The sequence below is a fragment of the Salvelinus fontinalis genome, unplaced genomic scaffold, assembly GCF_029448725.1.
Source record: "Salvelinus fontinalis isolate EN_2023a unplaced genomic scaffold, ASM2944872v1 scaffold_0663, whole genome shotgun sequence".
Lineage (NCBI taxonomy): Eukaryota > Metazoa > Chordata > Actinopteri > Salmoniformes > Salmonidae > Salvelinus > Salvelinus fontinalis.
The window spans coordinates 2501-18780 of record NW_026600872.1 but is presented as its reverse complement, the minus strand read 5'-3'; the positions used below and the strand labels follow the sequence as shown (position 1 = coordinate 18780).

General features: G+C 48.0%; 2 protein-coding genes across 2 annotated transcripts in view; one reads left to right on the top strand and one right to left on the bottom strand.

The window, feature by feature from the left end:
- Positions 1-3696: 3696 nt before the first annotated feature.
- On the bottom strand, positions 3697-4998 carry LOC129846948 (beta-1,3-galactosyl-O-glycosyl-glycoprotein beta-1,6-N-acetylglucosaminyltransferase 3-like). The gene has a single exon (XM_055914764.1). It carries the CDS (start codon positions 4996-4998, stop codon positions 3697-3699), a length of 1302 nt encoding a protein of 433 aa, XP_055770739.1.
- A 3429-nt stretch (positions 4999-8427) lies between these two features.
- LOC129846947 (ELKS/Rab6-interacting/CAST family member 1-like) overlaps positions 8428-16280 on the top strand; it is a 9168-nt gene continuing 1315 nt past the window's right edge. Inside the window, exons 1-3 of the mRNA XM_055914761.1 lie at positions 8428-8594; positions 9740-9866; positions 10207-10334. Coding sequence (XP_055770736.1) covers positions 8439-8594; positions 9740-9866; positions 10207-10334 — 411 coding nt within the window. The 5' untranslated portion in view covers positions 8428-8438. The remainder of the gene's footprint in view (positions 8595-9739; positions 9867-10206; positions 10335-16280) is intronic.

Below are 16280 nucleotides of genomic sequence, written 5' to 3'. Positions count from 1 at the left end.
CTTACCACTGTCGTGTCGTCCTACCACTGTAGTGTCGTCCTACCACTGTAGTGTCGTCCTACCACTGTTGTGTCGTCCTACCACTGTAGTGTCGTCCTACCACTGTAGTGTCGTCCTACCACTGTAGTGTCGTCCTACCACTGTTGTGTCGTCTTACCACTGTAGTGTCGTCCTACCACTGTCGTGTCGTCCTACCACTGTTGTGTCGTCCTACCACTGTAGTGTCGTCCTACCACTGTAGTGTCGTCCTACCACTGTCGTGTCGTCCTACCACTGTCGTGTCGTCCTACCACTGTAGTGTCGTCCTACCACTGTCGTGTCGTCCTACCACTGTAGTGTCGTCCTACCACTGTCGTGTCGTCCTACCACTGTCGTGTCATCCTACCACTGTCGTGTCGTCCTACCACTGTCGTGTCGTCCTACCACTGTCGTGTCGTCCTACCACTGTAGTGTCGTCCTACCACTGTCGTGTCATCCTACCACTGTCGTGTCATCCTACCACTGTAGTGTCATCCTACCACTGTAGTGTCATCCTACCACTGTTGTGTCATCTGCAAACCTTTATCGTTCAGTTCCAATCTTATATCAAATACCTGGCATAGACATTTCTTGACTGATTTAGTTACCCAGTCGTGGGTGGACCGGGAGTACAGGTTGGGGATGAGCACACACCCCGGTGTGGCAGAGGTGTTGTTGCCTACCACCTGGGGTCGGTCCCGTCAGGAAATACAGGATCCAGTTGCACATGGAGGAGTTCAGAACCAGGGCTCTGAGCTTAGTGACGAGCTTGGAGTGTATACATGAGCTTAGTGACGATCTTGGAGGGTATACCTGAGCTTAGTGACGAGCTTGGGGGGTATACCTGAGCTTAGTGACGAGCATGGAGGGTATACCTGAGCTTAGTGACGAGCTTGGAGGGTATACCTGAGCTTAGTGACGAGCTTGGAGTGTATACCTGAGCTTAGTGACGAGCATGGAGGGTATACCTGAGCTTAGTGACGAGCTTGGAGGGTATACCTGAGCTTAGTGACGAGCTTGGAGGGTATACCTGAGCTTAGTGACGAGCTTGGAGGGTATACCTGAGCTTAGTGACGAGCTTGGAGGGTATACCTGAGCTTAGTGACGAGCTTGGAGGGTATACCTGAGCTTAGTGACGAGCTTGGAGGGTATACCTGAGCTTAGTGACGAGGTTGGAGGGTATACCTGAGCTTAGTGACGAGCTTGGAGGGTATACCTGAGCTTAGTGACGAGCTTGGAGGGTATACCTGAGCTTAGTGACGAGCTTGGAGGGTATACCTGAGCTTAGTGACGAGCTTGGGGGTATACTTGAGCTTCGTGACGAGCTTGGAGGGTATACCTGAGCTTAGTGACGATCTTGGAGGGTATACCTGAGCTTAGTGACGAGCTTAGAGGGTATACCTGAGCTTAGTGACGAGCTTGGAGGATATACCTGAGCTTAGTGACGAGCTTGGAGGGTATACCTGAGCTTAGTGACGAGCTTGGAGGGTATACCTGAGCTTAGTGGCGAGCTTGGAGGATATACATGAGCTTAGTGACGAGCTTGGAGGGTATACCTGAGCTTAGTGACGAGCTTGGAGGGTATACCTGAGCTTAGTGACGAGCTTGGAGGGTATACCTGAGCTTAGTGATGAGTTTGGAGGGTATACCTGAGCTTAGTGATGAGCTTGGAGGGTATACCTGAGCTTAGTGATGAGCTTGGAGGATATACCTGAGCTTAGTGACGATCTTGGAGGGTATACCTGAGCTTAGTGACGAGCTTGGAGGGTATACCTGAGCTTAGTGACGATCTTGGAGGGTATACCTGAGCTTAGTGACGAGCTTGGAGGGTATACCTGAGCTTAGTGACGAACTTGGAGGGTATACCTGAGCTTAGTGATGAGCTTGGAGGGTATACCTGAGCTTAGTGACGAGCTTGGAGGATATACCTGAGCTTAGTGATGAGCTTGGAGGGTATACCTGAGCTTAGTGACGAGCTTGGAGGGTATACCTGAGCTTAGTGACGAGCTTGGAGGGTATACCTGAGCTTAGTGACGAACTTGGAGGGTATACCTGAGCTTAGTGATGAGCTTGGAGGGTATACCTGAGCTTAGTGACGAGCTTGGAGGGTATACCTGAGCTTAGTGATGAGCTTGGGGGGTATACCTGAGCTTAGTGACGAGCTTGGAGGGTATACCTGAGCTTAGTGATGAAGCTTGGAGGGTATACTATGGTGTTGAAGGCTGAGCTGTAGTCCATAAACAGTATTCCCACATAGGTATTCACATCGGTATTCCTCTTGCCCAGGTGGGATAGGGCGGTGTGGAGATCTTTTTGGATGCTATTCAAGTTGTGTCAGGTAAGGTGGAGCTGATATGGTCCTTGACTCTTAAAGCACTTCAGGATGACAGAGGGGAAGCTACAGGGTGATAGTCATTTGGTTCAGTCAGCTTGTTTAGGCATAGGAACAATGATGGACATATTGAAACATGTGGGGACAGCAGACTGGCATAGGGAGAGATTGAATATGTCCGTGAACACTCCTGCCAGATTATCTGCGCATGCTCTTAGGACGTGGCTCGGGGATGCCATCTGGGCCGGCAGCCTTGCGAGAGTTTACACGCTTTAAATATTTACTCGAGAACCCACAATCCTCTTGGGCCTGCGTCGGTGGTCGGTGTGGTTTTTCTCTAAGCATTTAAAAAAAATGAGTTTTCCCAGCAAACCAGGAACGTTCCCAGAACATTAGTTAAGATTCCATTAGGTTCTAGTTAGGGTTTTATCTAACATTGGGACGATAACGTCCCAAAAACATTGAGAGAATGCTTTTGATAACAAAATATTTGTATTTGTCCCAGAAAATGTCTAAATGAAATATCCTTTGGAATATTCTCCTAACATTCACTAAAATGTTGTACACAACATCGGTAACAACAATTACAGATCATTGTTCAAACGTTCTCATAAGCAACACAACTGTGTTTTGGGAACATATCTCTCGTCATGTCCACATAATGTTCCCAATACCTAATGAAACGTTCTGGGACCCTTTAAAGAACAGACAGAATGTTTTCTGGGAACGTTCTTGCAACATCATGTGAATGTTTTTTACACCCTAAAAGAAACATTGTAGAATCATCCAACTGGACAGTTGTTGTGTTTTGGGAACATATTCCCCCTCCACCCTCTGATGGTGTGGATAACTAATACTGTCTCCAGAGAAACTTATATTTGAATAAAGATCAGTTTTATTAAATTAATATAGGTGGAATTATGTGTTTTTGTCTGGGGTCACAATGACCCCAAATGAATTATTTTAAAGTCCATATTGATACAGAAACACTGAACAGGCTTTGATTAAAACACTGAGGAAAGATCAACTGCTTCTGTAGTGTTAGTTATATAAGCAATAAGGCCCGAGGGGTTGTGGTATATGGCCAATATACCATAGAGCACGACACAACGCGGAGTGCCTGGATACAGCCCTTAGCCGTGGCATATTGGCCATATATCACAAACTATGGAAGGTGTTCCTAATGTTTTGAACACTCAGTGTATATTTTAAATAAAACCTACGTTACTGTATTTACAAACCACTTTACAGTCCCATCAGAAATATACATTTCAAAACATATTTCAAATAAATGCACATTAACATATTTACAACTTTTAACATGTCATAGTTTTTGTAAGATCCTCTCAGACTGTCCTTGGTGAGACACGGTATGTAGCTTTAAAGCGCAGGTACGACTCCAGACACCTGATCGCCACATCATCCACCTCAGGGTCAAACTTGTTAGCGATGAGGTGGCGATGTTGTAGGAGCCACCGGAGATCTCCAGCCCCGTAGACACAAACGGACCTCCTGTAGACACCCGAGCAGGGTGGATATGGGGCTCCGTTCCTCACATCTCCTTCCAGGGAACGCCACTTCACGATGCGAGCAATGGCGTTCATGTCTGATTCTTGGTACTTGATGTGCGGAGGGTTAGACCCTGGCACAGAGGGCATGCGCTGCAGGGTGGCCCACAGGTGTTCATCAGGACTGTAGGTGTCCTTCTCCCACTCCAACAGCGCCCGGACCTCCTGAGACTCCATCACGTGACGGACGAAGGCCCTGGACACCAGGAAGTAGGCGTTGCCAGAGAACATGGGGGTGCTGATTGGAGGAGGGCTCTTCCTAACGTTCGTCTTGACCACCATGTTGTTTGTGATTTTGTGGTGAAACTGCCATCTGCTGTTTTTATAGTCCTCGGTGGTCTCTGACTCCAGGCTGTTCCTCCCGTTCTGCAGCTTGAGGGCCTGAACCATCTCAGCGTTGGTCTTAATGGGGAAGTCTGTTCCACAGGTGTTGATCAGGTACCTCCACTGGACAGGTGACTTCAGGAGATCCTCCATACAGTTCAGATCAGCCTGCACTCTGGACCAGGAGGCGTATACCACACTCTCTAACTTACTGGCCACAAACACATTAGGCAGACAGGACACGATAGCCCTCACTGCCGTCCTGAAGTCCACGGATGACTTCTGGTCGATGTGAACGCAGTACACGTTCTGAGGAGTGTACACGGCACGTAGGAGCCGCTCAAACATCTCGATCTTGTCATTGATGACCATGGAGTAGGCGACGGGGAACTCCTTCTCCTCCTGACTGAGAGGAACGGTGATGAACTCTCTTTCTGTAACGTACCTCTGACAGTCCTGAGTCACGTTGTGGTAGAACGCCTCTGACAGCAGCTGCTGTTTCTTCATAGTCTTCAGCAGGAGGCTGAGCTGCTCCCTCTCCAGACCCTCCAGGTCTCCCTGGATGATGGCTGAGCAGGCCGGCAGGTCGGCAGCGTAGTCCAGGGGCAGGAGGTCCAGAGCGGGGAGGGGACTCCTGTCAGAGCCCGGCGGGTGTCTGAGAACGATCCACAGGAGCAGAGAGACGGATCCACTCAGGAGGATCAGCGATAAGTTCATGAAGAATCTCTGAGACCTGGACAACCGAACAGAAGCCATGACTAGTCCATATTATCTTTCTATGTCAGGTTTCTCCTTGAAGAATTTAAGAGTTGCACTACGCCACCTTGTGGACTGGTTGCGCCACTGTCATTTAAAAAAACGTTATTTGTAATAATTTAAGGCCTGGCACCACACCCTAATGGACTATTTCTTTGCTTTAGATTGCAGGAAATATCCTCCATCCTGCTGTACTCAGTAGTGCCTCCTTGTTAAAAAAGATCCTTGGGAGAACCCTGTATGTGGTATTGTCTTTGTGGTATTAGTATCTATCAACACCACAGCTGAGGAGGATGAGTTGCATACCGCTGAGCAACAGAAAGATGTGTCTCACCAGCACCTCACAGCTCAAATAAATGACACACACCTCTGTTTAAAAGGAAGAGGTGGAATTTAACTCTAGTGGGAGTTGTCTATGGGCATGGTGTATACACTATGGGCGTGGCCTTTCTATAAACACTCTAGTGGGTGTGGCCTTTCTGTAAACACTCTGTGGGCGTGGCCTTACTGTTAACACTCTAGTGGGCGTGGCCTTACTGTTAACGCTCTAGTGGGCGTGGCCTTTCTGTGAACACTCTATGGGCGTGGACATACTGTTAACACTCTAGTGGGCGTGGCCTTACTGTTAACACTCTATGGGCATGGACTTACTGTTAACACTCTATGGGCGTGGCCTTTCTGTTAACACTCTATGGGCGTGGACTTACTGTTAACACTCTATGGGCGTGGACATACTGTTAACACTCTAGTGGGCGTGGCCTTACTGTTAACACTCTATGGGCGTGGACATACTGTTAACACTCTAGTGGGCGTGGCTCCACTGTTAACACTAGTGGGCGTGGCCTTACTGTTAACACTAGTGGGCGTGGCCTTACTGTTAACACTCTATGGGCATGGACTTACTGTTAACACTCTAGTGGGCGTGGCCGTACTGTTAACACTCTATGGGTGTGGACTTACTGTTAACACTCTAGTGGGCGTGGCCTTACTGTTAACACTAGTGGGCGTGGCCTTACTGTTAACACTCTATGGGCGTGTCAGACCAGGGAGGAAAAGCTCTGTAGCAGTCTAGGTTGTTCCTGTATGTGATTTGTTTCCTGGTCAGCGTTGTGACACACGCCGTACAGTCCTAACATGACTGAGCCTCTCACGTTAAACAACTGTCTTTCCTCTAGTTTGAGCCGCGGGTCAAAGCAGCATCATAAACGTATTCAGTCAGACGTTTACCTTGCCGTACACAGTTGAAATATCTAGCCCAAACATTTTGCACACAATATTTTATACACAGCAGATTTTTAAAGGACCATGGACAAAATGTCACACTGCTGGCGTTGTCACAGTCGTATTGACTAACATCTTCGACCTCATATTACCAGGCCACAATAACATCCCTCAGCTCCTTTTACCGTTGACACCAGATAGGCTCATTATTTGAATATTGAAATCATTTTTACTTTCGTTCCATGAATCCTTCAACATTTCACAATGTCACCTTTATACACCCACAGGAACACAGTTTGTACAGGTCTACAGGGGTTAGATGACAGCTGTTGATGGTTAAACATGATCTTTTATCACATCCTGGCTGCAGGTTGATATCCGTGACAAACATCCTAGACTCATTTTACAACTCGTACAGCAAACACAGCCAGGTCTCAAAGGCAGAGTTGAGGCTGAGATTCATTTAAAAAAAATGTGTTCATGATTGATGTTGAACATCGGTATTTTGGACCTCCATTGATGTCAGATAGGTACATTATCTACATGTCACCTTTTTCCACCCGTCCAGAGCCTTGTCTTTAGAGAGTTAGCTCAACTTTTAGAACTTAGAATATTGTTATAATTCTAGACATCCCCTTTTATAGCATGGATGTATAAAGGACTCATGGATGTATAAAGGACTCGTGGATGTATAAAGGACTCGTGGATGTATAAAGGACTCGTGGATGTATAAAGGACTCGTGGATGTTTAAAGGACTCGTGGATGTATAAAGGACTCGTGGATGTATAAAGGACTCGTGGATGTATAAAGGACTCGTGGATGTATAAAGGACTCGTGGATGTATAAAGGACTCGTGGATGTATAAAGGACTCGTGGATGTATAAAGGACTCGTGGATGTATAAAGGACTCATGGATGTATAAAGGACTCGTGGATGTATAAAGGACTCATGGATGTTTAAAGGACTCATGGAATGGCAGTAAAATGATTTCCTATTTTATTTACAAACTGTAGCTGAGGCAGGAAGAACTACAAACTGTAACTGAGTCAGGAATAACTACAAACTATAACTGAGGCAGGAAGAACTACAAACTGTAACTGAGGCAGGAAGAACTACAAACTGTAACTGAGGCAGGAATAACTACAAACTGTAACTGAGTCAGGAATAACTACAAACTATAACTGAGGCAGGAAGAACTACAAACTGTAACTGAGGCAGGAAGAACTACAAACTATAACTGAGGCAGGAAGAACTACAAACTGTAACTGATATCAAGGCAGGAAGAACTGCCCACTAGTAGGCTTGGGTGATATGCCATATACCGGGGTATTTCTAAATACTGACGGTATGTGCGTGCTACTCCACTGCTTATTAGCATAAATTGAGTATAACTATAGAAATATAAGATGTGTCAAATAAATGATATGCAGCTCAGGGCTCCAGCGATGCGTTTGGTTTGTATACTTGCTAAGTGGCTAAATGTCAAGATCAAACTTCTTGGTTTCAGCAGAGATATTCAACCCCCTCCTGGATCAAGATCCCTGTTGCCTAAATTGTTTAGTGAAAAGCGCCCCTTGGGTATAATTGCGGTAATAACGTGGTATGGTACAGAAACGGTATGATGGTATGAACATCTGGCTACCACCCAACCCACTAGTGATTATTGTTGTTGTCCCCTGTCTGTCAGATGACTGCTGTTGAGATGGAGAAGGAATTGCTCTGGCCTTGATTGGCTGTCTGTGTAGTACACTGTTTGTTCTGAATGTTGGCCTAACTCTCTCTGTTATGGTCGGGTGATGAAGAAACATTACTGGGGCAATATGATGATGATGATGAAGATACCAACGCTAATTCTGAGTATTGTACTGTAACAGTGAAAATAGACACAGTACTCAATCACTACTTCCTCCGTCTGTACCATCTTACCTCTGTTACACTTGACTTAATTCCTCCCTTTCCCACCCCTCTCCCCTCTCTCCTCCTTCTCTCTCCTCTCTCTCCCCTCCTCTCCTCTCCCCCCTCTCTCTCCCCCCTCTCTCCTCTCTCCCCCTCTCTCCTCTCCCCTCTACCCTCTCTCCCCTCTACCCTCTCTCCTCTCTCCCCCCTTCTCTCCTCTCTCCTCTCTCCCCCTCTCCCCCCCCCCCTCTCTCCTCTCCCCTTCTCTCCCCCTCTCTCCCCCTCTCTCTCCCCTCCCCCTCTCTCTCCTCAGCACCTCCAGATGACGGTGCAGGCCCTGCAGGATGAGTTGAGGACCCAGAGAGATCTGAATCAGTTGTTCCAGCAGGACTGTAGTGGAGGGAGTCCGGGAGAACCTCTGTCATTTGAACCCACTGAGGAGAACTTCCACAGGCTCCAAGCTGAACACCAGCGACAGGTGAGGTCTAGTTTCAGAAAGCTGCTCTGAGTCCTGATCTAGGATCTGTTCATATAATCTAATTAGCCCTCCTATTCAGAGATGCTTTCTGGATAAGGGCCCAGGTCTATTTTCACTTTTAATAAGATTTTAAAAAACGAGTTTGCCCATAAAGTTTACACAGAATGGAAATGTAGAAAACACACAGTGAACATTTACATGTCAGTTCATCAGAGTCTTATTTCGGACTCTGTACTTTATTCAGCATCAGGCTCACACTATCTCATTTCAGTTGTCAGAAGGCTCCTCTGAAGAACTTGAGCAATGCAATGCTAATGGACATTAAACAGTACAACAAGTAAAAATAACTAACTAACCTAATTTAGAAATATCACAATCACGTCATGTTTCCCCTACGGGTATCAATAAAGTTAATTGAATTAGAAAGTTAATTATTGGATATAAATAACGTTTGATTGAATCTAATCTCCAGACTAACTAAGTGAATTTAGAAATAACACAAACATGCTGAGAAGTAGCTTGGATTCAGGAGTTGACATTTACTGAAAGGAGGTGTATTGTGTTCTCCCATTACATTTATTGAATTGAATCTCTAGGCCAAAGATATGAATAAAAAAAATATATATATATTTAACCTTTATTTAACTAGTCAAGTCAGTAAAGAACAAATTCTTATTTACAATGACGTCCTAGGGAACAGTGGGTTAACTGCTCTGTTCAGGGGAACAGTGGGTTAACTGGTCTAGGAACAGTGGGTTAACTGGTCTAGGAACAGTGGGTTAACTGCTCTGTTCAGGGGAACAGTGGGTTAACTGGTCTAGGAACAGTGGGTTAACTGGTCTGTTCAGGGGAACAGTGGGTTAACTGGTCTAGGAACAGTGGGTTAACTGGTCTGTTCAGGGGAACAGTGGGTTAACTGGTCTAGGAACAGTGGGTTAACTGGTCTAGGAACAGTGGGTTAACTGCTCTGTTCAGGGGAACAGTGGGTTAACTGGTCTAGGAACAGTGGGTTAACTCTCTTGTTCAGGGGCAGAACGACAGATTTTTACCAGATTTTTACCTTAATACAGTTGTATTTAATTTAATCTAACCACCAGGCCAAGGAAAATACCATGTGGTTGAATTGTATTGAATGTAACCTCCAGGCCAAGGAGTTGTTCCTCCTGAGGAAGACGCTGGAGGAGATGGAGTTGAGGATCGACAGTCAGAAACAGACCCTGGGGGCCAGAGACCAGTCTATCAAGAAACTACTGGAGATGCTACAGAGCAAAGGTATCACACACACACACACACACACACACACACACACACACACACACACACACACACACACGCATGCACACACACACAAACACACGCATGCACACACACATGCACACACACACAAACACACGCATGCACACACACACACACACACACACACACACACACACACACACACACACACACACACACACACACACACACACACACACACACACACACACACACACACACACACACCACACACACACACACACACACACACACACACACACACACACACACACACCACACACCACACACGCATGCACGCACACTCTTAAAAGCATCACTGTGGTGTGTATTCCAGGTCTGTCAGCCAAGGCCTCAGAAGAGGACCATGAGAGGACCAGGAGACTGGCTGAGGCTGAGATGCACATCCATCACCTAGACAGTCTACTGGAACAGAAAGACAAGGAGACCACTGCCCTACGAGAGGTGAGGGTGTGTGTGAGGGTATGGGGGAGAGGGGGAGAGAGCGAAACAGGAGGAAAGGGTGTGTGTGAGGGTATGGGGGAGAGGGGGAGAGAAGGAGAGAGCGAAACAGAGGAGGTGAGGGTGTGTGTGAGGGTATGGGGGAGAGGGGGAGAGAAGGAGAGAGCGAAACAGAGGAGGGGAGGGTGTGTGTGAGGGTATGGGGGAGAGGGGGAGAGAAGGAGAGAGCGGAACAGAGGAGGGGAGGGTGTGTGTGAGGGTATGGGGGAGAGGGGGGGACAAGGAGAGAGTGAAACAGAGGAGGTGAGGGTGTGTATGAGGGTATGGGGGAGAGGGGGAGAGAAGGAGAGAGCGAAACAAAGGAGGAGAGGGTGTGTGTGAGGGTATGGGGGAGAGGGGGAGACAAGGATAGAGTGAAACAGAGGAGGTGAGGGTGTGTATGAGGGTATGGGGGAGAGGGGGAGACAAGGAGAGAGTGAAACAGAGGAGGTGAGGGTGTGTATGAGGGTATGGGGGAGAGGGGGAGAGAAGGAGAGAGCGAAACAGAGGAGGGGAAATATTAATTCATAACTCCATGGTTGTTACAGAGTTTCTCCAGAGTGTCGTCATGTGCTGGTCACGCTCATGTAAACAACACTCTGTTACCACAGAGCCCCACAGCTAACTGAATTCATTACAGCTCTGTTACCACAGAGCCCTACAGCTAACTGAATTCATTACAGCTCTGTTACCACAGAGCCCCACAGCTAACTGAATTCATTACAGCTCTGTTACCACAGAGCCTCACAGCTAACAGACCTTTACTATAGACAGACCTTACCTTTACTATAGACAGACCTTACCTTTACTATAGACAGACCTTACCTTTACTATAGACAGACCTTACCTTTACTATAGACAGACCTTACCTTTACTATAGACAGACCTTACCTTTACTATAGACAGACCTTACCTTTACTATAGACAGACATTATCTTTCCTATAGACAGACCTTACCTTTACTATAGACAGACCTTACCTTTACTATAGACAGACCTTACCTTTACTATAGACAGACCTTACCTTTACTATAGACAGACCTTACCTTTACTATAGACATACCTTACCTTTACTATAGACAGACCTTACCTTTACTATAGACAGACCTTACCTTGCCAGAACGACACCACAGGAGAGAGAAAGAGGAGAAAGTCAGAGAGTCAGTCTGATCAGCATTCAGACCCACACTTTGACAGGACGGGAATCTCCTCCCCTCCCTCCCTCCCTCCCTCCCTCCCTCCCTCCCTCGTTCTCTTGTTCTGTATTCTGGTCAGGCAGTAGCACAGACACCCATTAACCTCCTCTAGCCTCAGAGGAACTGTAGGACCACTCTGACATCTAGTGGGGAGAGGAGGAACTGCACCAGTTTCACCACAACACCAGTTTTTCATAACAGCTGTGGTTGTCTTGAGAATACATCCACAACGGGTAAATGAAGTATCCCCCTGCTAAATAAACATGGTTTCCCCCAATGATGAAATGGGGGCCGTGGGTGAAAGAGTTTGGGAAACACAGCACTAAAATAAACTACTGTAAGCTACTTATATAAGCTGAGAAATAGTATTTATCTTTGTCTTCATGACTGTAATGACCAGACAAGACGTCATGCTGTGAACCCAGAACAGCCCTCATTCCACCCCCTGCTAACCATAACCTCTAGGTGACAGAGGCTAACCATAACCTCTAGGTGACAGAGGCTAACCATAACTTCTAGGTGACAGAGGCTAACCATAACCTCTAGGTGACAGAGGCTAACTATAACCTCTAGGTGACAGAGGCTACCCTCTAGGTGACAGAGGCTAACTATAACCTCTAGGTGACAGAGGCTAACCATAACCTCTAGGTGACAGAGGCTAACTATAACCTCTAGGTGACAGAGGCTAACTATAACCTCTAGGTGACAGAGGCTAACCATAACCTCTAGGTGACAGAGGCTAACTATAACCTCTAGGTGACAGAGGCTAACCATAACCTCTAGGTGACAGAGGCTAACTATAACCTCTAGGTGACAGAGGCTAACCGTAACCTCTAGGTGACAGAGGCTACCCTCTAGGTGACAGAGGCTAACCATAACCTCTAGGTGAGAGAGGCTAACCATAACCTCTAGGTGACAGAGGCTAACCATAACCTCTAGGTGAGAGAGGCTAACTATAACCTCTAGGTGACAGAGGCTAACCATAACCTCTAGGTGATACAGCTGATCAGTGTCCAGGGTTAACCATAACCTCTAGGTGATAAAGCTGATCAGTGTCCAGGGTTAACCATAACCTCTAGGTGATACAGCTGATCAGTGTCCCGGGTTAACCATATCCTCTAGGTGACAGAGGCTAACCATAACCTCTAGGGGATACAGCTGATCAGTGTCCAGGGTTAACCATAACCTCTAGGTGATAAAGCTGATCAGTGTCCAGGGTTAACCACATCCTCTAGGTGATAAAGCTGACCTGATCAGTGTCCAGAGGCAGTCAACACTGCCTACAACCCAGGGTTAACCATATCCTCTAGGGGATAAAGCTGAACTGATCAGTGTCCAGGGTTAACCATAACCTCTAGGTGATAAAGCTGATCAGTGTCCAGGGTTAACCATAACCTCTAGGGGATACAGCTGATCAGTGTCCAGGGGCAGTCAACACTGAGTAAAGCCCAGGGTTAACCATAACCTTCAGGGATACGTACTGACCTTAAACATGATCAGTTTCCAGATGGAGTCTACTCTGGCCACAGCCCAGTTCTAACCATAACCTGTGTATGAAAACTCAATACAGACTGACCTCAGATCAGTATATAGGGGCACCCAATGCTTGCCAGAACCCATTAATGACCGTTGTCTTTGTATGACTACTCAATACAGACTGACCTCAGATCAGTGTCTAGAGGCATTCAACTCTGTGTGCTACAGCTGTGTTGCCCGGGGAACCTCATACACAAGGACAAGGACAGCCCTATCATCTATCCCATAATAACACTGCTTTAGTTCCAGTAGGAATGACTCATCTCCACTGAACCATATTGTTCATATGAGAGAGAGAGAGAGAGAGAGAGAGAGAGAGAGAGAGAGAGAGAGAGAGAGAGAGAGAGAGAGAGAGAGAGAGAGAGAGAGAGAGAGAGAGAGAGAGAGAGAGAGAGAGAGAGAGAGAGAGAGAGAGAGAGAGAGAGAGAGAGAGAGAGAGAGAGAACATGGTGGTGAAGAAAGCCAGGGATGGAGGAAGACAGGGGGGGGAGAGAGGGAGGAGGGAGTGAGGGAAGGTGTCAGGGAGAGAGAGGGAGGGAGGGAAGGTGTCAGGGAGAGAGAGGGGGAGGGAGGGAAGGTGTCAGGGAGAGAGAGGGAGGGAGGGAAGGAAGGTGTCAGAGAGCGAGAGAGGGAGTGGGGGAAGGTGTGAGAGAGGGAGTGCTGTTGGGTTCTCTCCTGGGCGTGCTAACCACCACCATGCTGTTGTGTTCTCTCCTGGTCGTGATGACAGTCACCATGCTGCTGGGTTCTCTCCTGGTCACGATGACAGTCACCATGCTGTTGGGTTCTCTCCTGGTCATGATGACAGTCACCATGCTGTTGGGTTCTCTCCTGGTCACGATGACAGTCACCATGCTGCTGGGTTCTCTCCTGGTCACGATGACAGTCACCATGCTGTTGGGTTCTCTCCTGGTCATGATGACAGTCACCATGCTGTTGGGTTCTCTCCTGGTCACGATGACAGTCGCCATGCTGTTGGGTTCTCTCCTGGTCATGATGACAGTCACCATGCTGTTGGGTTCTCTCCTGGTCATGATGACAGTCACCATGCTGTTGGGTTCTCTCCTGGTCATGATGACAGTCACCATGCTGTTGGGTTCTCTCCTGGTCATGATGACAGTCACCATGCTGTTGGGTTCTCTCCTGGTCACGATGACAGTCACCATGCTGTTGGGTTCTCTCCTGGTCATGATGACAGTCACCATGCTGTTGGGTTCTCTCCTGGTCACGATGACAGTCACCATGCTGTTGGGTTCTCTCCTGGTCATGATGACAGTCACCATGCTGTTGGGTTCTCTCCTGGTCACGATGACAGTCACCATGCTGTTGGGTTCTCTCCTGGTCACGATGACAGTCACCATGCTGTTGGGTTCTCTCCTGGTCACGATGACAGTCACCATGCTGTTGGGTTCTCTCCTGGTCACGATGACAGTCACCATGCTGTTGGGTTCTCTCCTGGTCATGATGACAGTCACCATGCTGTTGGGTTCTCTCCTGGTCATGATGACAGTCACCATGCTGTTGGGTTCTCTCCTGGTCATGATGACAGTCACCATGCTGTTGGGTTCTCTCCTGGTCGTGATGACAGTCACCATGCTGTTGGGTTCTCTCCTGGTCATGATGACAGTCACCATGCTGTTGGGTTCTCTCCTGGTCGTGATGACAGTCACCATGCTGTTGGGTTCTCTCCTGGTCATGATGACAGTCACCATGCTGTTGGGTTCTCTCCTGGTTCTCTCACCATGCTGTTGGGTTCTCTCCTGGTTCTCTCACCATGCTGTTGGGTTCTCTCCTGGTTCTCTCACCATGCTGTTGGGTTCTCTCCTGGTTCTCTCACCATGCTGTTGGGTTCTCTCCTGGTTCTCTCACCATGCTGTTGGGTTCTCTCCTGGTCACGATGACAGTCACCATGCTGTTGGGTTCTCTCCTGGTCATGATGACAGTCACCATGCTGTTGTGTTCTCTCCTGGTCGTGATGACAGTCACCATGCTGTTGGGTTCTCTCCTGGTCATGATGACAGTCACCATGCTGTTGGGTTCTCTCCTGGTCATGATGACAGTCACCATGCTGTTGGGTTCTCTCCTGGTCACGATGACAGTCACCATGCTGTTGGGTTCTCTCCTGGTCATGATGACAGTCACCATGCTGTTGGGTTCTCTCCTGGTCATGATGACAGTCACCATGCTGTTGGGTTCTCTCCTGGTCATGATGACAGTCACCATGCTGTTGGGTTCTCTCCTGGTTCTCTCACCATGCTGTTGGGTTCTCTCCTGGTCATGATGACAGTCACCATGCTGTTGGGTTCTCTCCTGGTCACGATGACAGTCACCATGCTGTTGGGTTCTCTCCTGGTCACGATGACAGTCACCATGCTGTTGGGTTCTCTCCTGGTCGTGATGACAGTCACCATGCTGTTGGGTTCTCTCCTGGTCATGATGACAGTCACCATGCTGTTGGGTTCTCTCCTGGTCACGATGACAGTCACCATGCTGTTGGGTTCTCTCCTGGTCACGATGACAGTCACCATGCTGTTGGGTTCTCTCCTGGTCACGATGACAGTCACCATGCTGTTGGGTTCTCTCCTGGTCACGATGACAGTCACCATGCTGTTGGGTTCTCTCCTGGTCACGATGACAGTCACCATGCTGTTGGGTTCTCTCCTGGTCGTGATGACAGTCACCATGCTGTTGGGTTCTCTCCTGGTCATGATGACAGTCACCATGCTGTTGGGTTCTCTCCTGGTCATGATGACAGTCACCATGCTGTTGGGTTCTCTCCTGGTCATGATGACAGTCACCATGCTGTTGGGTTCTCTCCTGGTCATGATGACAGTCACCATGCTGTTGGGTTCTCTCCTGGTCACGATGACAGTCACCATGCTGTTGGGTTCTCTCCTGGTCACGATGACAGTCACCATGCTGTTGGGTTCTCTCCTGGGCGTGATGACAGTCACCATGCTGCTGGGTTCTCTCCTGGTCACGATGACAGTCACCATGCTGTTGGGTTCTCTCCTGGTCACGATGACAGTCACCATGCTGTTGGGTTCTCTCCTGGGCGTGATGACAGTCACCATGCTGCTGGGTTCTCTTCTGGTCATGATGACAGTCACCATGCTGTTGGGTTCTCTCCTGGGCGTGATGACAGTCACCATGCTGTTGGGTTCTCTCCTGGTCATGAT

Bases quoted from the DNA above. Each gene is read 5' to 3' on its own strand.
- LOC129846948 (XM_055914764.1), bottom strand. From the start codon at position 4,998: ATGGCTTCTGTTCGGTTGTCCAGGTCTCAGAGATTCTTCATGAACTTA.